Source organism: Physeter macrocephalus, chromosome 13 (assembly GCF_002837175.3).
Source record: "Physeter macrocephalus isolate SW-GA chromosome 13, ASM283717v5, whole genome shotgun sequence".
NCBI classification, from domain to species: Eukaryota; Metazoa; Chordata; class Mammalia; order Artiodactyla; family Physeteridae; genus Physeter; species Physeter macrocephalus.
The window spans coordinates 88109714-88133151 of NC_041226.1; the positions used below are offsets into that span (position 1 = coordinate 88109714).

A 23438-nucleotide genomic window follows, 5' to 3' on the forward strand; every position below is an offset into this window, starting at 1 on the left:
GTTTTTTTTTTTTTTTTTTTTTTTGCGGTACGCGGGCCTCTCACTGCTGTGGCCTCTCCCGTTGCGGAGCGCAGGCTCCGGACGCGCAGGCTCAGCGGCCATGGCTCACGGGCCCAGCCGCTCCGCGGCATGTGGGATCTTCCCGGACCAGGGCACGAACCCGCGTCCCCTGCATCGGCAGGCGGACTCTCAACCACTGCGCCACCAGGGAAGCCCCTGTTTTGTTTTTTAAAGATTTTTTTTTTGATGTTTACCATTTTTAAATTCTGTATTGAATTGGTTACAATTTGCTTCTGTTTGGTTTTTTGGCTGCGAGGCATGTGGGATCTTAGCTCCCCAGCCAGGGATCAAACCCACACCTCCTGTATTGGAAAGCGAAGTCTTAACCACTGGACTGCCAGGGAAGTCCCCCTACCACCATTTGTTGAAGAGATTATGTTTCCCCCATTGAATGGTCTTGGCATCCTTGTCAAAAATCAATTGGCCATAGATGTTTGGGTTTATTTCTGGGCTCTCAATTCTGTTGCATTGGTCTGTATTTCTATCCTTATGCCAGTGCCACACTGTTTTGATTACTATAGCTTTGTAGTAGGTTTTGAAATCAACACGCATTTTTCATGTAACCTGAATATCTTTTTATGTCAGAATGCTAGGGGTGATCTCATTCCTTTTGATGGCTGCACAATATTCCATTGTATGGATAAATCATAACAAATTGAACCAGCCTCCAACTGATGGACATCAGATTGTCTCCAGGTTTTTCTCTCTCACACACAATGCTGCACAAATCATCCAGGTGGATACCTCTCTATGTATATGTATGAATATTCCTGTAAGAAACTTCTAGAAGATTAAGTGTTAAGTCAAAGAGTAATATAAGTCACTATTATTAAGTTGCCCTCCAGAAGTTATACCAATGACTTTTAGTGCAGCATAGTGTTGAATTGGTGGATCTCAATCTTCTTATTCTCTGCCTGAGAGGCAGAAAATAGTGTTTCACTTTAGTTTGCATTTTGTTAATTATGACAAGGTTCAGCATCTTTTCAAGTTTATTGGCTATTTTCTTTTTTTGTGTGAATTTATATCTTTTGCACACTTTTTTTTCTATTGAGATGTTGGGCTTTTGTTATTGATTTATAAGAATCCTTTGCATATTAAGGCTCACACTATATTAGAATGGTCTGGTTACTTGTTTGTCTCCTTCATTCTGTGTGTACACCTTGAAGGAAAGGAAGGTGTCCTATTCACCCTTGTGTGCCTGGCGGCTAGCCTAGGGCATAGCGCATAACAGAAGTTCGATAAATATTTGCTGAAGCGATAAAAAGGTGTGCACCTAAGTCCCTGAACCAGATGTTGACAGTAAAAAGATGATCAGAGGAGAGTCCTTGTTCTAATGGAGCTCACAGTCTGGTTGGAGAGTAGTCATTAATTCTCTCATTCAACAGAAGTTTATTGAGCAGCTTCCTCTGGGCCATGTGCATAATGTCCTAGACAGCCTGCTAGGATGAGAAAAATGCCAGGATTGTGACTCAGGTGACCTGGTCCTACTGGAATCTGGGCTGGTGAGTTCCCCTCCCTGGTCATCAGTATCCCCATCCGTAAAATGTGAGTGACTGGACCAAATTCTCTCATTTCTCCTTGAACATCTATCAGTCTGTGCTTCTTTGGCTCTTTCTGGAAGTAGGAGTCAGTGGCCCAAGGGGCCGTCATGTCACTGCTCAGAGCCTCCCCTTGCTCCACAGTGGCAGTGAATACAGGCTTTGAAGTCAGTGTCCTGAGTTCAAATTCCGGCTCTGCTACATGCTAGCTGTGGCCTTGGGTGTGTGACTTAACCTCTTGGTGGAACCTTTCTGGTGGAATTAAAAGTGATGGACCCTGTGTGGAGAAAAGAGAACCCTCTTGCACTGTTGGTGGGAATGTAAATTGATACAGCCACTGTGGAGAACAGTATGGAGGTTCCTTAAAAAACTAAAAATAGAATAGCCATATGATCCAGCAATCCCACTACTGGGCATATACCCAGAGGAAACCATAATTCAAAAAGACACATGCACCTCAGTGTTCATTGCAGCACTATTTACAATAGCCAGGTCATGGAAGCAACCTAAATGCCCATCGACAAACGAATGAATAAAGAAGATGTGGTACATATATACAATGGAATACTACTCAGCCATAAAAAGGAATGAAATTGGGTCATTTGTTGAGATGTGGTTGGATCTAGAGACTGTCATACAGAGTGAAGTAAGTCAGAAAGAGAAAAACAAATATCGTATATTAACACATATATGTGGAACCTAGAAAAATGGTATAGATGAACCAGTTTGCAGGGCAGAAATTGAGACACAGAGTCGAGAACAAACGTATGGACACCAAGGGGGGAAAGCCGCAGGGGGGTTGGGGATGGTGGTGTGATGAATTGGGCGATTGGGATTGACATGTATACACTGATGTGTAAAATTGGTGACTAATGACTAATAAAAATAAATAAAATAAAATTCAAAAATTCAAAAATAAATAAATAAATAAATAAATAAAAGTGGTGGACCCTGTGAGGTGCTCGGCAGGCAGCCTGGCACAGAGAAAGTGTGCAGTAAATAAAAGGCCATTGTCCTCACCCTTAGCATAGACTTCAGGGCTGCAGAGGGGTTGTCCAGGGAAGACCTGCTTCCTGGAAGATGAGAGATGAGGCACATGGGGAGCTGGTGATGGGTGTGGCCTGGGAAAGGCTGCCCTTGAAAGAGTTGAATGGGTCCCCAGTGAGAGCCCCCAGGTGCTTATGAATGAGTCCCTGTGGAGGTCTCTAGGTCAGCCCAGTCAGTGGGAAGACTCTGGACTGAGAGGCCAGCAGTCCTGCCTCGAGGTGGACCTGGACCAGCAAGCTCCCCACGGTGGACCTCCTCTATGAAGTGAGGCCACAGCCCCCTCTTGAGGCACCAAAGTTGTCCTGTGTCCTAATGTGCGGATCCCCAGGGCCAGCTAGCCGGAAGTCTAGACGGGGCTGGCTTTTCATGCCCCCTGCTGGCAGCTTCAGGAACAACAAGCACCCACTTCCCCTCCTGCCTTGACATCAGGCAGTGTTGCTGGTGAGGGCAGCCCACGTGGCCACCTGTGCCCTTCCTGCCCTCGGCTCAGACCCCCAGTGGCTTCTCCCTCCCCTTCAAGTTCCTGGAAACTGTCCCCACGACGCCCACATGCTCACAAGCACAGACAGAGACGTGGGCAAGTGCTCAAGGGCAAACACTCTTTCTTCTTTATTGATTTTTATTGGAGCATAGTTGCTTTACAATGTTGTATTAGTTTCTGCTGTACAGCAAAGTAAATCAGTTATACGTATACATATATCCCCTCTTTTTTAGATTTCCTTCCCATTTAGGTCACCACAGAGCACTGAGTAGAGTTCCCTGTGCTATACAGTAGGTTCTCATCAGTTATCTATTTTATACATAGTAGTGTATAGATGTCAGTTCCAATCTCCCAGTTCATCCTACCCCCCCTTCCCTCAAACACTCTTATTTGCACATGACGTCACAACCACACACGGATATACCCATATTCAAAGTCACATTAAAACTTTCAGGGACACTATTCACTTTTACTTCATGGGCCCCTTTCTCCATTAAAAAAAATAATAAATGTTATATTTTACAAAAAAAAATTATATTTTACAACTATGTTGGTGTAAAGAACAGATATCATCCAGGCTGGATTCATTATTATACAATTCATTGTTATTATATTCTCTTTTTTTCTTATTTTAAAATAAATTAAAATGAAAACATTTTCATAGGCTCCTGAAACTACTGCAGGCCCTCAGCACTAAGCCTCCTGAGGAGATCTGATGGAGAAGCCAGCCCCACGAGTGAGCATGTGTGAATTCACACACATCTAGCTCCAAAAAGTGCCCACTCTATTATTAATATCTGTCACTGGGGCTTCCCTGGTGGTCCAGTAACCAGGTTAAGAATCCACACTTCCACTGCAGGGGGCACAGGTTCGATCCCTGGTTGGGAAACTAGGATCCCACATGCTGTGTGGTGTGGCCAAAACAAACATAGAAAAACATCTGTCATTTATGGTCACCTTTTATGTGCCAGGCACTAAGTGACGTGCTTTCCATGAATTATCTCTTTTTAAAAATATTTATTTATTTTTTTTTTATTTATTGGGCTGCGCCAGATCTTCATTGCGGCACATGGGATTTCATTGTGGCATGCGGGATCTTTTAGTTGTGGCATGTGGGATCTTTAGTCGCGGCATGTGGGATCTAGTTCCCTAACCAGGGATCGAACCTGGGTCCCCTGCATTGAGAACATGGAGTCTTAACTGCTGGACAACCAGAGAAGTCCCTCCATGAATTATCTTATTTTTATTTATTTTATAGACAGGGAAACTGACATTCAGAGAGGTGAAGTGATTTGCCCTGGGTCACACAGCCAAGGTCTGCGTGGCCCCAAAGCCTGTGTTCTAATCGTCTCCTCAAGGGTCTGCTTGGTGCCTGATCCCAGCGGAGCACCAAATGTTTGGCAGGACAAATCTGCCCCACAGAGGGTGCAGTGTAATGCTCACTCCTGTGCCCACAGACTCACCCGGACACACACACCACCCCCTGCCCTGGCAGTGCTCTGCAGTGAAAGCCCCATCCTGGTTTCCAGCCCCAGCCCCGAGGCAGCGAGACTGGTTAAGCGTATCCTCATCCAGCGCAGGCTCTCCTCGCCCTCCATGGAGCCGGGTGTCCCAGGCCACCTCCAGCCCCAAGGTACCACCTTTCCCGAGAGCTGGCAGTGAGGGTGAAGGGCTGAGATTGGGGCAGAGGAGAGGAAAGCGCCACAAGCTGGGATCTTTTCCCGTGTGAGTTTCTGCCATTTTCTGGGTATCCAGGGATGCAGACCCTCCCCCGACCTTCAGTAGCTCCATTTGAGTGTTTGTTATTATTTTTTCATTATTACGAATTTCCTTGCCTATTAATGGAGGTGAGGATAGCACCTGCTTTCCAGGACTGTTGAAAGGGTCCAACGACTTAAGTATAGTCTTTATTGCAGTGCCTGGTGCCAAGTGAGCAAATTAGAGCTGGTTGTGTTAATCTTATTCCTACCTCTGTAATCCGGTGAGATGATGAAAGCATGATTTGGGGCAGAGGAGGTGTAGCCACCTTAGGAGAAAGGACAGAAATGATAGACATGGAGTGATGTGGGCGACCATGTCAGAGAGAGGATCAGCCTACCAGGCACCCGCAGATTTTGAACCAAGTGGTCAGGAGATGGTCAAGGGGGGTCCCATAGGATTAAGTCCATCTGGAGGAGTCAGCAGGACCTCAGGCACAGGACGGGAGCAGCCAACCCTACATCTGGCCGATCTAAGGGGACCACCCATCCCCGTTTGCTCAGGATGGTCCTGGTTTTAGCACTGAAAGTTCTGCATCCCGAGAAACCCCTCAATCCCTGGCAAGCAGGATGGCTGGTCCCCCTAGAACACGCAGTGGTCACAAGGCACCCACTATGACCAGCACTGGCTCAGACCCGGCCGTGGGCCTCTTGTCCTCTGGCTGAGGGAAGCTGAAGCACGCCGACAACCACCCCCTGACATGACACATGGTGGAATGTCCCTCCTCAGATAATAATCACACTGCCCTTTGTTGCTCCAAGCTCTGGTTCTGGATCCACAGGGGTCAGGGAGTACTTCCGGTTTCCAGGGAGTACTCTCGATTCTGAGAAATTAGAGGGTGAACTCTGGCCGGACTGACGTCCCAGCTCCTGGAATTTCTCAGTTCTGTTCCACGGGCCTTGGCACCACCTGGCACCCTTTTCCCTCCTTTGGGACTCAACTGGAAGGCCACATCCTCCAAGGAGCCCTCCCTAACTCCCGCATGTGGGGGGCTGTGTTCCACTGTATGTTTCCTGGTCGTCCGCAGCAAAATACCACAAACTGGGTGGTTTAAACAACAGAAATTTATTCTCTCACAGTTCTGGAGACCAGAAGTCCAAAATCAAGGTGTCATTGGGGCCATGCTTTCTCTGATGTCTCCAGAGGAGAATCTGGCCCACGCTTTTCTCTTAGCTTCGGTGCTGCCAGCAATACTTGGTGTTCCTTGGCTTGTAGGTGCTCTACTCTAATCTCTGCCTTCATCTTCACATGACCTTCTCCCTATACGTCTGTGTCTCTTCTCCTCTTCTTATAAGGACACAAATTATATTGGATTAAGGTCCACTCTTATCCAGTATGACCTTGTCTTAAATTGATTACATTTTCAAAGATCTTATTTCCAAATAAGGCCATATTCACAGGTACCAGAGGTTAGGACTTGGACATATCCCTTTGGAGGACACAATTCGAGCCATAACACACATTTTTGCACTTGTCAGGAAATACTTGCTGCATAATGAAGGAGACAGCGTTTGTGGGCCTCTCTCACCAGGCCTGGTCCACACTGTAGTCTCAGCGCTATGCCAGGGCCTGGCCAGAGAACATGCTTGGCAGAAGCTGAGGATGGAGTGAGGAAGAGAGGAGGAATTGCCCCACCGTTGGACAGATGGCTAGTTTTCAGGGCTCTGAGATGCTTTGAAAGACCTTAGAGGAAGAGGCTAGGTTGGGAGGGGTTTAGAAGGGACTAGGCTAGGGGGTTGCCTAGTTTAGGCCTGACTTATTTCTTATAAGCAGGTGCCAACAGCTCTCTACTTCCTAGAATCTTCTAGTGTGGACAAGCCTGAGCATTTACATATTAAAATATCCATTTCTGGTTTATAAATTGCTCTCCTTTTATTTCCCCTCTCTAATAAAATTAGAGCGTTGTACTGATAGTTATGAAATGATGTGAACAGGTAGGTTATATTGGACTTCTGGTTTCCAGTCCTGCACATAAGGAGCTTAGAAGTTGTTACTCTGTCCCTATGAGTAAGAAGCTGAGCAAAGTGAAATATCAACACCTCTCCTTAGATCCATCGGAAAAGGGAGGCCACAGGGCAAACCGCTGCCTCCTGTTTGTGTACGTGTTGTCTAAGGCTGCTTTCCCACTACAGCAGCAGACTTGAGAAGCTGCGACAAAGACTGTCTGTCCTGCCAAGCCTAAAATATTTGCACTGGCCCAATGCAGAAAACGTTTGCTGGCGCTGCTATAGGATAAGGAGAGTGAATAAGGAGGAGAACAACTAACAGACAGGAATGGTGAGCGTGGCTAGGGGACAGCAAGCAAAAGGGACAGTGGCAGGAAATGCCCTGGCACAGGAGGCCTCACGTCTGATCTAATACGGCCTCATGGTACATGGTAAAGACTTTGGATTTTATTCTTTTGTTGCTGTTGTTGTTGTTGTTGTTGTTTTGTTTTTTTGGTTTTTTTGCGGTACGCGGGCCTCTCACCGTTGTGGCCCCTCCCGTTGCGGAGCACAGGCTCCGGACGCGCAGGCTCAGCGGCCACGGCTCACGGGCCCAGCCGCTCCGCGGCATGTGGGATCCTCCCAGACCGGGGCACGAACCCGCGTCCCCTGCATCGGCAGGCGGACTCTCAACCACTGCGCTACCAGGGAAGCCCTGGATTTTATTCTTAGTATAAAAAAAGAAAAGTATAGAAAAAAGAAAAGCAGAATCTGGAATCCAGGAGCTGTCTGGCACCGGCAGATTTGGTCTTGTGTTGCACCTGAACAATTTCGCAGAACAGCGACATCACACAAAGCCACTCTGTGACCTTGAGAAATCAAGACAAAAACAAGACCCCTCCAGAATCATGTCTGAGCACAGACAAACCCGAATATTGTTGAAGCCACATAATACCACGCACACCCCTCTCCTGGCTAATCCGAGGGACTGCATCTTCCTTACCAATGATAACTAGTCTCACTCTAGCCTGCCCTCCCTATAAATAAAATTATTGAGATCTCCAACCATGAAATTATCCCTGCTTCTGAAAGCACCAATTCAGAGCAAAGTCCCGCTTCTTGGACCCTCACCCAAATCACCCCACCAAAGTCTAAATCCTAAACTAGTTCTTTGTTTTTTTTGAGGAGCGAATTGTTTGTTTTAACTTTTTATTGGCATACAGTTGACTTACAATGTTGTGTTAGTTTCTGCTGTGCTGCAAAGTGAATCAGTTACACATATACATATGTATCCACTCTTTTTTAGATTCTTTTCCCATGTAGGTCCTATAATAAGTTCTAAGACCCTTTTATTGAGACACTCCATGGTTCCCTGGTGTGCATTTTCCCTTACTGGAAAACCAGGGAAGTCCCTACACATTCTTTTTTAATATTCCTTTCCATTATGGTTTATCCCAGGAGATTGGATATAGTTCCCTGTGCTATGCAGTAGGACCTTGTTGTTTATCCATTCTGAATGTAATAGTTTGCATCTACCAATCCCAAACTCCCGGTCCATCCCTCTCCCTATCCCCTCCCCCTTGGCAACCACAAGTCTGATTTCTATGTCTGTGAGTCTGTTTCTGTTTCACAAGTAGGTTCATTTGTGCCATATTTTAGATTCTACGTATAAGTGACATCATATGGTATTTGTCTTTCTCTTTCTGGCTTACTTCACTTGTATTGCAATATGATAATCTCTAGTTACATCCATGTTGCTGCAAATGGCATTATTTCATTCTTTTTTATGGCCGAGTAGTGTCTCTTTAGTCTTTTAATCTACAACAGTCTCCCTCACGCCCAGACACCCACTTCTTTTTTAGGGCTGTATTCTGACCCCCTTGGAGGAGAGAGAGAAGGAAAGAAAGAAGGAAGGAAAGGAGGGAGGGAGGGAGGAAGGAAGGAAAAGTCTCAGATGCAGTGCAGTTCTTAGAAAGTTCCAGGAAAGCCAGTGGGAGTCCTTGAGAGGGCCACATCTCCCGGCAACAGCCTGCCTCACTGTCCTTTGGGCACTGGCTGGGAGCAGCCCTTGGAAGCGCGGCCTCTGTGCTAAGGATGGGGATGGATTTCTGAGCACAGCCGTCCCCTCTGTCACTTAGGCTCCTAGCAGTGCAGAGACACATCCCCGTGGCCACTACCAGGGCACTGCCTTTTTTTTTTTTAAACCTTGGCAATTTTTAAAAATAGCTTTATTGAAATATAACACACGCACCATTCCTCAACCTTAAAGTGTACCATTCAGTGGTTTTTGGTATATTCACACTTGTGAAACCATGATCACAATCTAATTTTAGAACATTTTCATCACAGCAAAAAGACACCCATACTGGGACTTCCCTGGTGGTACAGTGGTAAAGAATCCGCCTTCCAACGCAGGGGACGCGGGTTCGATCCCTGGTCAGGGAACTAAGACCCCACATGCCATGGGGCAACTAAGCCTGCGCCCCACAACTACCGAGCTCTCATGCCTCAACTAGAGCCCACGTGCCACAAACAACAGAGCCCACGTGCCCTGGAGCCTGCGCGCCACAACTAGAGAAGAGAAAACCCGCACACCGCATCTAAGACCTGACGCAGCCAAAAATAAATAAATACATAATAAATAAATAAATCTTAAAAAAAAAAAAGACACCCGTACCCATTAGCAGTCGTTCCCCACCCTCACCCCCCATGCCACTCCCAACCCAAGGCAAACACTAATCTCTCTGACTCTCTAGATTTGCCTGTTGCATATCAATGGAATCGTACAATTTGTGGCCTTTGGTAATGGGCTCCTTTTACTTAGCATAATGTTTCAAGGTTCATCCATGTTGTAGCATGATTCAGTGCTTCATTCCCTCTTATTGTCAAATGATATTGTTAAGTCATATGGATTTACCACATTTTGTTCATCAGGTGGTGGACATTTAGGTTTGTTTCCACTTTTTTGATTCTTAGGAGTAATACTGCTTATGAATATTCATGTACAGGATTTTGTGTGGACATATTTTTTTTCATTTCTCTTGGGTGTATACCTAGGAGCGGAATTGCTGGATCATATGGTAACTCTATGTTTAACATTTTGAGGAACTTCTAGACGGTTTTCCACAGCAGCTGCACCATTTTACATTCCCAGAAACAATATACAAGGGTTCCAGTTTCTCACCATCCTCGAAACACTTGTAATTATCTGTCTTATTTGTTATAGCCATTCTAGTGGATGTGAAGTGGTATCTTAATGTGGCATTTACCTAATGACTAATGATGTTGGACATCTTTTCATGTGCTTACTAGCCATTTATATCTCTTTGGAGAGATTCAGATTTATGATTTGCAAATATTTTCCCCCATACTGTGGGTTTTCTTTTCACTTTCTTAACGGTATCCTTTGAGACACAAAAGTGTCTAATTTTGATAAAGTCCAATTTATTTTTTCTTTCGTTGCTTGTGCTCTTGGTGTTGTATATAAGAAACTATCTTCTAATGAAAAGTCACAAAGATTTACTCCTGTTTTCTTCAAGACGTTTTATAGTTTTAACTCTTACATTTAGGTCTATGATCCACTTTGAGTTAATATTTGTGTATGAGGTAGAAGTCCAAATTCATTCTTTTGCATGGTTATATCCAGTTGTTCCAGCACCATTTGTTTGTTGAAAAGGCTGTTCTTTCCTCATTGAATTTTCTTGGCACCCTTGTCAAATAGCAGTTGACCAAATAGTTCATTTCTGGACTCTCAATTCTATTCCCTTAATTTATATGTCTATCCTTATGCCAGTACCACACTTTTTTGGTTCCTTTAGCTTTTTAGTAAGTTTTGAAATCGTGCAGTGTGTCCTTCAACATTTTTCTTCTTTTTCAAGGCATTCACTTTTTAATTTATGTCTGTTGAGTCTCTTTTAATCTATAATGCTCCAGGCTTTTTTTTTTGGCTGCGTTGTGTCTTTGTTGCTGCGCGGGGACCTTTCTCTAGTTGTGGCGAGCAGGGGCTACTCTTTGTTGCACTGTGCAGGCTTCTCCTTGCGGTGGCTTCTCTTGTTGTAGAGCACGGGTTCTAGGCGTGTGGGCTTCAGTAGTTGTGGCACTCGGGCTCAATAGTTGTGGCTCACGGTCTCTAGAGTGCAGGCTCAGTAGTTGTGGTGCACGGGCTTAATTGCTCCACGGCATATGGGATCTTCCCAGACCAAGGATCAAACCCATGTCCCCTGCATTGGCAGGTGGATTCTTAACCACTGCGCCACCAGGGAAGTCCCAGGCATTTTTTTCCTCTTGCATTTTATTTGTTGAAGAAACAGGGTCATTTGTTCTATAGAGTTTCCATCAGTCTGAATTTGTTAATTGCATCTCCATGGTGTAATTTAACGTGCTCTTCTGTCCCTTGTACTTTAGTAATCCAGAGGCATGATCTGCTTTAGATTTGGTTTTAGCACAGCAATAATTTGCAGGTGATTTGTGTGTTTCCAGAGTCAGAACGTGTAGGGTTGACTCTGTCTGCAATCTGCAATGTTAGGGGCCATGCATAATCTTCAACTGGATTTTTTTTTTTTTTTAGCTGTGCCATGTGGTATGCAGGATCTTAGTTCCCCGACCAGGGATCGAACTCTTGCACTCTGTATTGGGAGCGCAGAGTCTCAACCACTGGACCACCAGGGAAGTCCCTGGATCTTTTTTTTTTGGCTGTGTTGGGTCTTCGTTGCTGCACGTGGGCTTTCTCTAGTTGGGGCGAGCAGAGGCTACTCTTCATGGTAGTGTGCGGGCTTCTCATTGCAGTGGCTTCTCTTGTTGAGGAGCACGGGCTCTAGGCTCATAAGCTTCAGTAGTTGTGGCACACTGACTCAGTAGTTGTGGCTCGCAGGCTCAGTAGTTGTGGTGCACGGGCTTAGCTGCTCTGTGGCACATGGGATCTTCCCGGACCAGGGCTCAAACCCGTGTTCCCTGCATTGGCAGGCGGATTCTTAACCTCTGCGCCACCAGGGAAGTCCCTGGATCATTTTTTAATTAGAGGTGATTTACATTTTGAAAGGGTCACTCTGGTTGCTGGTGGGGAAGGGGTCCCAGGGTTTCAAGGACTGAAGGATAGCCATGCAACAAGGTACTTGCTGCCATGCCTGGCACACAGTGACTACTCAATAAATATTAGCACTTATTGTTGTTGTTGTTATTAGAGCTGTGTGTGGGGGACTCAAGTCCTGAGCTCGGAGCCATTTTCTGGCCAGGGCATTCTCCTCCCTTCTCCTCTGCCCTTGGAGGAGACGTCGTCAGTGCCCCATGGCTCTGGGAGGCATGTTCAGGAATGCGGCAGCCATCTATTTGCACCTGGTGGGGCCCTTCCGGGGAAAGAAGTCTGGAGCTTCACTGGCCCGGTGTTTGCATCAGACTGTAAGTGCTCTATCCCCTCGTGCTCTGCTGCTTGCATGCCCCAGGGCTCCTGGGATCTGGCTTGGTTCTGGCTTCAAAGCTGTGCATGAGCCTTCTCTTTCAGGAGGCCTTCTCCGACTGCAGCCTGGGTGTGGGCCTCTTCCTTGCCCTTGCTTCTAATCTAGAACTTGTAGCTATGCATCTGAATGGTCTCCGTGGAGCTGCTGCCTCCCCATCACCCCCTGTGCCCAGCCCAGTGTTTGGTACACAGTAGGTGCTTCATAAATGTTGGCTGAATAAATACATTATGCATAAGCTCAAGAACAGGCACTGTTCCTCACTTATCCAAGTAGTGTGTGACATACTCAAAGGTCACTCCATTGAGCACCCCAAGTTTCTGGAGTCCCCCCTTTTTTATGTTCTTCCTAAACTCATTCAACTCCATCCACCCCCTTTGCTCTCTCTCTGTGCCCCTGCACCCCTCTACTCCGCCCACCCCAGCCCTCCTCAAACTCCCTCACGCCAACCTCTACCCACCCCCCGCACTGCCCCGACTCATCTTCACTTTATTTTGTTAAATATGATGCATACCCGATTCAAACGTAATTCCTTATATCATTGAACCTATAATGCCATCAGTATTAAGATGCACTGTTATTTTATGGACTGGTAAGTGGGGAAATTGCCAGTTAAGCTCACGCTATAGATTCTAAGACACATCTGAAAGTGCAATGTGCAAAAAATACACATATCAGAATCAATCAAATATGGTATGCTCTCTGTACAAGAAACTTAGAAACATAGAAAAGTACACTTATAATTAAATCACCTATAATTCCACCACTCAGAGAGAACCTTTGTTAACATTTTGATGTGCTTCCTTCTAAATTTTTTTTCTATTCACATATGGTCGTAGAAAAAAATATATACATACAAATATATATTAGGGTATATTTTTTAAAATATAATCATCCCATACATGCTATTTTGTAGCCTGTTTTATTGATATTGGTATATCACATTTACAAACATTCATCTAAAATGTAATTTTCTCCCACATTTTTTAATCAAAAAAATAAAACATTTATTTTAGAAAATTTGGAAAATAAGAAAATTATAAGAGAAGAAAAATATCTGTTAACTAACCAACCAAAGATAATCACTGCTGATCAACATTTTGGTGACAACATGATTTTCCCTGGCAGGGATCACGCTCTCATTTTTAACTCTTTTGACATGTTCTGAGGGCCAGGCCTGGTGAGAGGTGTCAGGGATTCAGTGAAGGGACAGGGCTGCCAATGTTAGCAAAGCACCTTCTAGGTGTCAGCCCCATGCTGGGCTCTCTGCAAATCATTCCCATCAGCAAGACTCCCAGGTGGTGGAAAAGCCTGGCCCGAATACAGACGGTCCCCGTGGCCTTCTCCAGGGCACGGGCCAGACGCTAGGAGCCCTGCTGTTGCCACCACCCTGACCAGGGTCCTGTCCAGCTCCTCCTCCAACCTTGGGGAAGTCCCTGAACCTCTTTGAGCTTCAGTGTCCTCATCTTTAGATGGGGATATCCTGGTCCCTCTGATAGGCGTGCTGTGGGGACCAAGACCATAAGGAACAGTGGGGGCTCACTCTTAGATACAGCTGTGGCTCCACCAGCTGCCGGCCGTCTGAGACTCCAAGCCACAGGACCAGGAGGCTGGGAGGGACCACGGAGCCTATGCCCCTATTATACTGATGGAGAGACTGAGGCCAGGGGAGCTAAAGCACCTGTGCAATGTCACCCAGCCAAGGCGGGCTTAGGACCTGAGTTTGGTGGCTCTCAGGGCTGGCCAGTGTCTGCACACCTGCGGGTGAGGGGGAAGCTGGCCTGGAAGGAGCATAGGGAAGGGGAGGGGAGGTCCCCTGAGCTCCCCCAGGACCGAGCAAGTGTCCTCTTTGCCTGAGTCAGAACGTGGCCTCGTCTCAAACAGGCCTGAGTCTGAGTGTATCTGTTGTATGACCTTGAACGCATCCCTCCCCCCGCTCCCCCTCCTCCATCTTCTCATCTGTAAAACGGGACCAGCCAGGTGGTCCTGAGAAGTCAAAGGAAGAGCTTAGCGAGAAGCCGCTGCAGTCACTGTCGCCATGATCCTTCCCTGCTCTGCTCTCCCCCTTCCTCCTGCTCCCCCTCCTTGGCCCCAGCCCCTCCTGGGTCAAACTTTAACCTGATGGAATCCAGGCTGTGTACCAGGACACCTGGACCCTGGGCTGGCAGGTGGGCGAGTCCAGGCTGGTGGAGCGGGAGGAGCTGGGCGGGGAGGCGGGAGACACCGCCCCACTCTCTTGTCTGGGAGCCCTGCTTTCCGCCTCTCTCCTGGAGGAGTGGACACCAAGGCTGTGGCCCCAGAGAAGCTGCCTCCTGGGCAGGCCCAGGCTGCTGGGCCTCCACCACTGACCCTCCGTTTGCTCTGTCTTCAGCTCGTCATGACCAAACAGCTGCAGGCTCGAAGGCTGGACGGGATCGACCACAACCCATGGTGAGCTGGGCGGGGCTGGGGAGGGGTGTGGGGGTCCCCTGGGCTCAAGGGCAGGGCAGGGCTGGCGGTCCCTGGATTGGCAGTAACTCAGTGGTGCCCAGGACGGCCGCGCACTCGGACGGGGGTAGATTTGTAGCCGCAGCTCCTGAGAGGTGAGACCCCCAGCAGCCGGCTTAGGTTCGGATCTCAGCCTCGCCCTGCTTGGCTGTGGCATTTGGGGCCGGTGACTCACCTGCTCTGAGCCTCAGTTTCACATCTGGGAAATGGAGGTAATTCATTTCCCTTGAAGGGCCTGGGAGGATGAGGTGACATACTGTGTGAGCGATGGCCATTACCCAGGCATTACCCAGGCACCAGGCTGAGGGCTTTCCAGGGATTCTTTCATTTCACACTTAGTACAGGACAAGCTAAGCTAAGGAATATAAGAAGGTAAGACACGGGCAGCTCCTCACCAACACTTGCAGAGGTTAACATCTTTTCTTTATTGACCTATTCTAAATATGAGAGGCATATGTGCCCCTTGTCACTCGTGATTCGATGGATGCAATGGAAGATGCGTGAGAAAGATTTAATGACCTTCCTGCTTCCCCCCAACCCCCGCTCCTGGCCCGCTCTACCTTTGGCCAAGGGCACTGAGCCACCTCTATACGTTAAAAAAAAAAAAAAAATCATTGGCTGTTGTTTTTACCAAAAAGAGAACCATTTTTTCTTTCAGACTCCCCTGCTGTACAACACTTTGTGTTTTGCAAAAATCTTCCACCTCCATCTTCTCCTCTGATGCTTCATGGTGTTTGGGATGGGGGAGCTGGGCCCAAAGGCCCTATAGGGTCCGGCTGCCCTCTAGGTTGGGCCTCCAGGTTCCTGTTCCCCAGGCTGCCACGCTCTATCCTCTCTGTGAGGCAGGTGGGCAGGCTTGTGGCGCATTTTGCAGATAAGATAAAGTCCAACTTCGAAGGAGGAAGTGACTGGCTGGGAGAGACAGGAAGAATCTTTCCTGCCTCACAGACCCAGCAGACTCTTGAACCCGTCACACCCATTGTACAGAAGGAAGGACTGAGGCCAGGAGAGGCTAAGTCTCATGCAAAGGCAGGGCAGAGCAGGAGCTGGCCTGGGGGGAATGCACGGGACAGGGGAGGAGTGCCAGGAGGGATGAGGGCCATGAAAGGTCCCAGGTTCCTGCTGACCCCAGGGTGGTGGCCTGAGGATCAGGACCCTAGAGGCCCAACCTACAGGGCAGCTGGTCTCCGTAGGGTATTTGAGCCTGGCTCCTCTGTCCCAGCCACCATGGAACATCCACCACCTGATTTTGCATCTCAGCTCTGCCTTAGCGGCTGTGTGGCTCTGGACAGGTCGCTGGCCTCTCTGAACTTCAGCAACTCTGTGTCTTCAGAGACATTGTGGCGCTCTGGAGAGAAAATGACCAATTTTAGACATAATGATATTTATTGTTATGCAAATTCAACTCCACCCAGCCTGACCCCTCTGCCCCCAACCAACCTGGAACCACATACCAGCCTCTTCAGCCTCTCAGCCTCTCTTCCAGTTTCCCTGAACAGGTAAGCCACTAGGCAGGGCCAGAAGAAAGGTGGTCAGGGGCCAGAGATGGCAGATGGCAGGCCCCAGTCTGCCCAGGGTCATCGTCAAGAGCAGAACTGGTGCTTCAGACAGATATGGACTCAAAGCCTGGCAGTGCTAACCGGGAGACGTTGGGCAAGTCGCCCGAACCCCGGCTTCTCCATCCCCACTGTGATCAAGGAGCAGAACATGCCTCATAGACTGTCAGAGATGCTGTGAGCAAGCATTTCGAAGTGTGGTGCTGAGAGACACATGAACGGGTCGCGAAATCCATTTCGCGGCGCTCAACAAGTATTTCTAAACACTAGAGTAGGATAGGGTGGGAAATACTGCAGTGGGTCACACCGGAAGGAGGAAGTTGAGTCCATGTTTGTGCTCTACAGAGTTTGGGATGTAAAAGTGATTTCTTACTATGGATCATGGTAGAAAGTTGGAAAGCCCCTGGGCTAAGACATGTGATCAGCCTGGACCAGTTACGACCACAAACAGATCTCCGGACCAGGGTGGATGCTGATTATCCAGTTTTTCTAGAAGGAGCCCAATGCCTTGCTCACCCTGCCCTGGAAGCAAGGGGAAGTCCAGGTCGGGGTGGAGGGTTGGGCTGGTACCCACTCTCTGTTTGTTGCCCAGGGTGGAGTTTGTCAAACTGGCCAGTGAGGCTGATGTCGTGAACTTGGGCCAAGGCTTCCCAGACTTCCCACCCCCAGACTTCGCCGTGGAAGCCTTTCAGCACGCCGTCAGTGGGGACTTCATGCTCAACCAGTACACGAAGGCATTTGTGAGTCTACCAGCCCCTCTGGGGGGCGTCCCTGGACATAGGCCTCTGAGGAGGTCCTGGGGGAGGACGGAGCAGATCTTTTTGGGCAGCAGGCCCATCTGAGTGTCAGGGTTCATGGGGCAGAGCCCCGGGAATTCAGTCTGGCCATGGTTCCGTGTTCACTGACTGTCTCCTTTGTTCCAGGCCCTGGGACAGTTCATGGTCTGGGGGAAAAACAGATAAAAAAGCATGAGCCAGGAGCTCATGGTCTAGTGGGAAAAGCAGACCAAAAACCAAAACAAAAGCAGAAAACAAAGGTAGCTGATATGCTGTGATGGAGGAGAATGGGGTACTTGGGAGCAGGAAGGAGGGAATGAGACCTGGGAGATCAGGGAAGGCTTTCTGAAGGAGGTGACACCTAAGCTTCACCCTGAAAGACAAGCTGCTGATTGTTTTGACTCTAAATCCGAAGTCTTTCTGTAAAGAACCACAGAGTAAATATTTGCCCCCTTGGAGTAGTTTCTTAAACTTTGGTGCGCTTCTCATCGCTCTGGGGGAAAGTTCTCTCCAGTGCCACCACCCAGAGATAACCACTGCTAACAGTTTGCTACTTTGCTGAGTGTTTAGACTTTTGAACTTTTAACTTTTATAAATTTTTTTATTTTATTTTTGGCTGCGTTGGGTCTTCATTGCTGCACCTGGGCCCTCTCCAGTTGCGGCGAGCAGGGGCCACTCCTCGTTGCCACTGCGGGCTTCTCACAGTGGCGGCCTCTCTTGTTGCGGAGCACGGGCTCTAGGCACGTGGGCTTCGGTAGTAGTGGCACGCAAGCTCAGTAGTTGTGGCTCACGGGCTCTAGAGAGCAGGCTCAGTAGTTGTGGCGCACGGGCCCAGTTGCTCCGCGGCATGTGGGATCCTCCCGGACCAGGGCCCAAACCTGTGTCCCCTGCGTTAGCAGGCGGACGCTCGACCACTGCACCACCAGGGAAGTCCCCTGAACTTTTAACTTTTAAAAATGCTTGTATAAACACACACACATTCACATGCCCACACGTGAGATTTGTGTTTCTTAACACAAATGGACTCATACTCTAAGTAATATTCTATAACTTATTTCACTAAATCGTCTGACGTAGGCATCTTTCCATGTCAAAACAGCCTGATTCTTTTTTTTTTAATTTATTTTTTATTGAAGTATAGTTGAATTACAGTGTTGTGTTAACTACTGCTGTACAGCAAAGTGACTCAGCCATACATATACATACATTCTTTTTCATATTCTTTTCCATTATGGTTTATCATAGGATATTGAATATAGTTCCCTCTGCTATACAGTAGGACCTTGTTGTCTATCCATTCTATATATACCAGTTTGCATCTGCTAATCCCAAACTCCCCATCCAACCCTCTCCCATCCCCCTCCCCCTTGGCAACCACCAGTCTGCTCTCTATGTCCCTGATTCTGTTTCTGTTTCATAGATAGGTTCATTTGTGTCATATTTTATATTCCACATATAAGTGATATCATATGGTATTTGTCTTTCTCTTTGTGACTTACTTCACTTAGTATGATAACCTCTAGTTGCACCCATGTTGCTGCAAATGGCATTATTTCATTCTTTTTCATAGCTGAGTAGTATTCCATTGTGTATATGTACCCCATTAGCCTCATTCTTTTTGATGGCTGCATAGTATCCGATTGCCTAGATGTGCCATAATCTATCTACCCAGCCCTACGCTGATGATCTGGTTTGGTTACCTCACTATTAAGCAATGCCACAGTGAATATCTCTTTGTGTATCCCTTTGTACACTTATGTGAATACTTCTCTCAGATATATCCCAAGAAGTAAAACTAGAGAATCAAAGGGTTTAAGCATTTCAGATGTGCTGGATATTGTCAAATTGCCCTCTAGTAAGGTTTACTCACATACCCACCAACAGGCTGGTCTCAGAACTGGCAGGAATGTTCATTCTTTGCATGTACATATTGGGCCTCAGGACTTTTTCTTTCGTGCCTGACCTCGTTTTTTTCATTTGGGTGTATATCTTTGTCTTATTGCTTTGAAAGAGCTCTTTATATATTAAATATCTTATTTCTTTCTCTTATGTTGCAGTGTTCCTCTCTTTGTCTTTTAACTTGGCTCATGGGATATTTTGGTGTACAGAAATTTTTCATTTTTATGTAGTCAATTCTAGTTTAGTGAGTTATTTAGTTAAGTTCTAGACCTTAGGTTTCAGTCCCTTGGCTTAGCCTGGAGTGTTTTGTAAGTGTCCTCAGCAAACAAGCGTACAGATCCAATCTTCCTCTCAAAGTGGGGTGCTTCCAAAGCTGCAACATAAAGTCCTATTCCTGAACTTCAACTGGCATGACCTTGGGCAAGTCATTTTCTTTCTCTGTGTCACTGTTTTTCTACCAGCTGGTGGGGATCAAATAATACCTCTTTTGCAAGGCTGCCAAGAGGATTAGATGGCACAAAAGTGCTTCTTAAACTTAGAGGGAGGTGTTTAAAGTGTGGAGTTGCTGCTATTTTGAGGGCTCCGTTGCAGTGTGCTCCATGAAGGCATGCACTCTGTCTGGTTTCCCACTGATCCCAGCCCTGGATGCTGGGCCTGGCACAGAGCAGGTTTTATGGCACGTGCTGGCGATGGAGATGAAAGAACTCACCCCACAGGAACTGACTCTGCCCCAAGGCTTGCTGCTGGAAGATGCTAGAATTGCCTGGATGCATCTGAGTGGGAGGGTGGGCCCAGGCTGAACCAGGCCGCTGACCCCTGCTGTCCCGACAGGGTTACCCACCCTTGACAAAGATCCTGGCCAGTTTCTTCGGGAAGTTGCTGGGACAAGACATAGACCCGCTCAAGAACGTGCTGGTGACTGTGGGTGCCTATGGGGCCCTGTTCACAGCCTTCCAGGCCCTGGTGGACGAAGGAGATGAGGTGAGTGGGCAAGGCCAGGGCTGGGTGGGGGTGAAGGGTCAGGGTGGTGCCGACCCCAGCCAGTCTGATCCTTGTACCAGGTCATCATCATCGAGCCCTTTTTTGACTGTTATGAGCCCATGACATTGATGGCAGGGGGTCGCCCTGTGTTTGTGTCCCTGAAGCCGGTAAGGATGCTGGTTGGGGTGTGTGGGGGCAGAGGGGTCCAAGGAGTGTGCTGGGCTGAACCCTGGCAGGTGGGAAAGAAGGAAGGAAGTGAAGGAGGGCAGTTTCTCCAGGATGAGGAGAGGGGTGTCTAGAGCCCGAGAGGAGAGACAGTGGGGAGAGATACCTGGGGGGGGGAAGGCCGAATTTCTAGAGATGAAAGTCAGGTGGGTAAGTATTGCCACGCCCTCCCACCTCCTCTTGCAGAGCCCCAACCAGGACGGGGAACTGGATTCCAGCGGCAACTGGCAGCTGGACCCCACGGAGCTGGCCAGCAAGTTCACATCTCGCACCAAAGCCCTTATCCTCAACACACCCAACAACCCCCTGGGAAAGGTACCTGAGAGACCTCACCGGGGACGCCTCCAGATTGGCTCACGTCCCTGCTCTGTTACTCTTGCGCTGCCATGGGGCCTCAGTTTCTTTGTCTGTGAAGTGGGAGGACTACCTGCAGTGAGCTCTGAGGACCGAAGCTCCCAGGGGTCCCAGGGCCTGGGGCAGGGATCCCCAGGGAAGGTATCAGGCCTCGGGTGGTGGAGCGGGCTGGACACCTCCATGACTTCCCCATGAAGCTGGCCCAGTGACTTCACCTCAGCAGTTTCTCATCTGGAAAACGGGAACATGACAGAACTGATGTGAAGGAAGATCCAGGTTTCCACCTGTGTCTCTCCTTTACTGTCACACCATTATCACACTCACAACGCTTCTGACACCAGATATGTGGGGTTTTTTCCCACACTAGGCAATTCTCTGAGACCAGCTGGGTGTCCCACAAGTCAACTCAATTTAATTCAAGTCTGGCACTGTCTACCTGGAGATGGCATCAGACCCCACAGGTTAAGGGCTCAGTCTCACAAGGCTGCCCCCCACCCCACTCCAGACACCAATCACAAGTCCAGGTTGTCACCTGTGCTTCTGACCTATGGTTGTAAATCTGAGTTGCCCACAACCCCCTCCTCGGTTCAATTAATTTGCTAGAGTGGCTCACAGGACTCAGGGAAACACCTACTTACAGTTAGCAGTTTATTAAAGGATGTGATAAAGGATACAGATGAACAACCTGATGAAGAGACATGTAGGGCGAGGTCTGGGAGGTTCCTGAGCACAGGTGCTTCTGTCCCTGTGGAGCTGGGGTGTGTCAACCTCCTGGTACCTGGATGTGCTCACCCACCTGCAAGCTCTCTGAACCCTGTCCTATTGGGATTTTTATGGAGGCTTCAATTATCAACTCCATTTCCAGCCCCTCTGCCCTCTCTGGAGAAAATTCCAAACTTCCAGTATGGCTTCGTCTTTCTGATGATCAGCCCCAATCCAAGAGCCCACTTAGAGGGCTTCCCTGGTGGCGCAGTGGTTGAGAGTCCGCCTGCCGATGCAAGGGACGTGGGCTCGTGCCCCGGTCCAGGAAGATCCCACGTGCCGCGGAGCGGCTGGGCCCGTGAGCCATGGCCGCTGAGCCTGCGTGTCCGGAGCCTGTGCTCCGCAACGGGAGAGGCCACAACAGTGAGAGGCCCGCATACCGCAAAAAAAACAAAACAAAATAAAACAAAAAAAAAACAAGAGCCCACTTAGAGTTGCCTCGAGCCTGTGCCCCGCAACGGGAGAGGCCACAACAGTGAGAGGCCCGCATACCGCAAAAAAAACAAAACAAAATAAAACAAAAAAAAAACAAGAGCCCACTTAGAGTTGCCTCATTAGAACAAAAATGCTTCTAGTGCTCTTTTTTTAAAAAATTTATTTATTTTTGGCTGCATTGGGTCTTCGTTGCTGCGTGCAGTCTTTCTCTAGTTGCAGCGAGTGAAGACTACTCATTGTTGTGGTGCGTGGGCTTCTCATCGCGGTGGCTTCTCTTGTTGCGGAGCACAGGCTCTAGGTGCACCAGCTTCAATAGCTGCAGCACTCTGGCTCAGTAGTTGTGGCATGCGGGCCCTAGAGCACATGCGCTTCAGTAGTTGTGGCACGCGGGCTCAGTAGTTGTGGCTCACGGGCTCTAGACCTCAGGTTCAGTAGTTGTGGCGCACGGGCTTAGTTGCCCCGCGGCATGTGGGATCTTCCGAGACCAGGGATTGAAGGCAGGCGGATTCTTAACCATCGCGCCACCAGGGAGGTCCACTTCTAGTGCTCTTATCACTTAGGAATTTATAAGAGTTTCCAGAGCCCTGTGTCAAGGTCAGGATCAAAGAGCAAATATTAGAACAAGAGATGCTCCTAGTGCTCTTACCACTTAGTAATTTACAAGGGTTTTAGGAGTTCTGTGCCAGGAACCGGGGCAGAGACATATATATATATATATATATATATATATATATGTATTTTCTGTTATCTCACAACCAACTTCACAGGGTCACTGTTGCAGGGATAGGATGGGGCAGAAAAGCCCTCAGCACCGGCTCTGGCCCTGTCTTTTCATCTCTCTAAGCAGGCCTCTCTGTTTGGGGATGGTCCCTGCAGGTGTTCTCCAGGTCAGAACTGGAGCTGGTGGCCAGCCTGTGCCAGCAGCATGACGTGGTGTGTATCACCGACGAGGTCTACCAGTGGCTGGTCTACGACGGGTGCCAGCACGTCAGCATCGGTGAGCCGAGCCGGCCAGGGTGCCCCCGTTCCCCTGGACATTTGTGGCAGGGCCTTGAGCCCAATCTGGGTGTCAGCGCAGACCTGGTGATTAGGACCGAGGGGTCTAGACCCACACAGGTCAGGTGACCTGGGACAGTGACTTCATCTCTCTGAGGACAGGGGAACACAATGGCACGTGCCTCCCAGGGTTGTCATGAGGGTGAGCTCAGATCAGTCCTGGAAGTAGCTTAGCACAGAGTGGAGTCCAGAGCGTTGAGAGCCTGAGTGCCTGCTGGGGTCCAGCCCCCACCCCTCCCCTGCCCCCACCCCCATCTCAGCAGCTGCTTTCTTTGGCCTTGGGCAGCAAGCCTCCCTGGCATGTGGGAACGCACCCTGACCATTGGCAGCGCTGGCAAGACCTTTAGTGCCACAGGCTGGAAGGTGAGTCAACGAGGGCGGGGGTGACCCCTCCCTCTACAATCCTTGGTAGGTGAGGCTGGCCTGGGAATCCAGAAGGGGTTTGGTCAGGCCCCGAAGGGCCTCACCCCCTACCTATGTTCCTGGTCCAGGTGGGCTGGGTCCTAGGCCCGGACGGTCTCCTGAAGCACCTGCGCACTGTGCACCAGAACTCCGTCTTCCACTGTCCCACACAGGCCCAGGTGAGGGGGGGGGGGGGCAGGACCTGCCCCACCGGGGGGGGGGGTGGGGCAAGAAAGGGGTTCGGGC

The 23438-nt window shown here is 48.7% G+C and overlaps 1 protein-coding gene across 5 annotated transcripts in view; it reads left to right on the forward strand.

The window, feature by feature from the left end:
• Positions 1 to 23438, forward strand: part of KYAT1 (kynurenine aminotransferase 1) — a 35637-nt gene that overhangs the window by 10132 nt on the left and 2067 nt on the right. For 3 of the 5 annotated variants that reach the window (XM_024126460.3, XM_028497300.2, XM_007103778.3), the window contains exons 3-11: positions 11990 to 12203; positions 14631 to 14689; positions 16895 to 17042; positions 19809 to 19958; positions 20039 to 20125; positions 20370 to 20498; positions 22611 to 22731; positions 23077 to 23153; positions 23282 to 23371. In XM_024126460.3, the coding sequence (XP_023982228.1) occupies positions 12093 to 12203; positions 14631 to 14689; positions 16895 to 17042; positions 19809 to 19958; positions 20039 to 20125; positions 20370 to 20498; positions 22611 to 22731; positions 23077 to 23153; positions 23282 to 23371 (972 nt within the window). In that variant the 5' untranslated portion in view covers positions 11990 to 12092. Of the gene's footprint in view, positions 1 to 4717; positions 4760 to 11989; positions 12204 to 14630; positions 14690 to 16894; positions 17043 to 19808; positions 19959 to 20038; positions 20126 to 20369; positions 20499 to 22610; positions 22732 to 23076; positions 23154 to 23281; positions 23372 to 23438 lie in introns of those variants that run through there. The other 2 variants (XM_024126461.3, XM_007103780.3) reach the window with 2 other exon arrangements.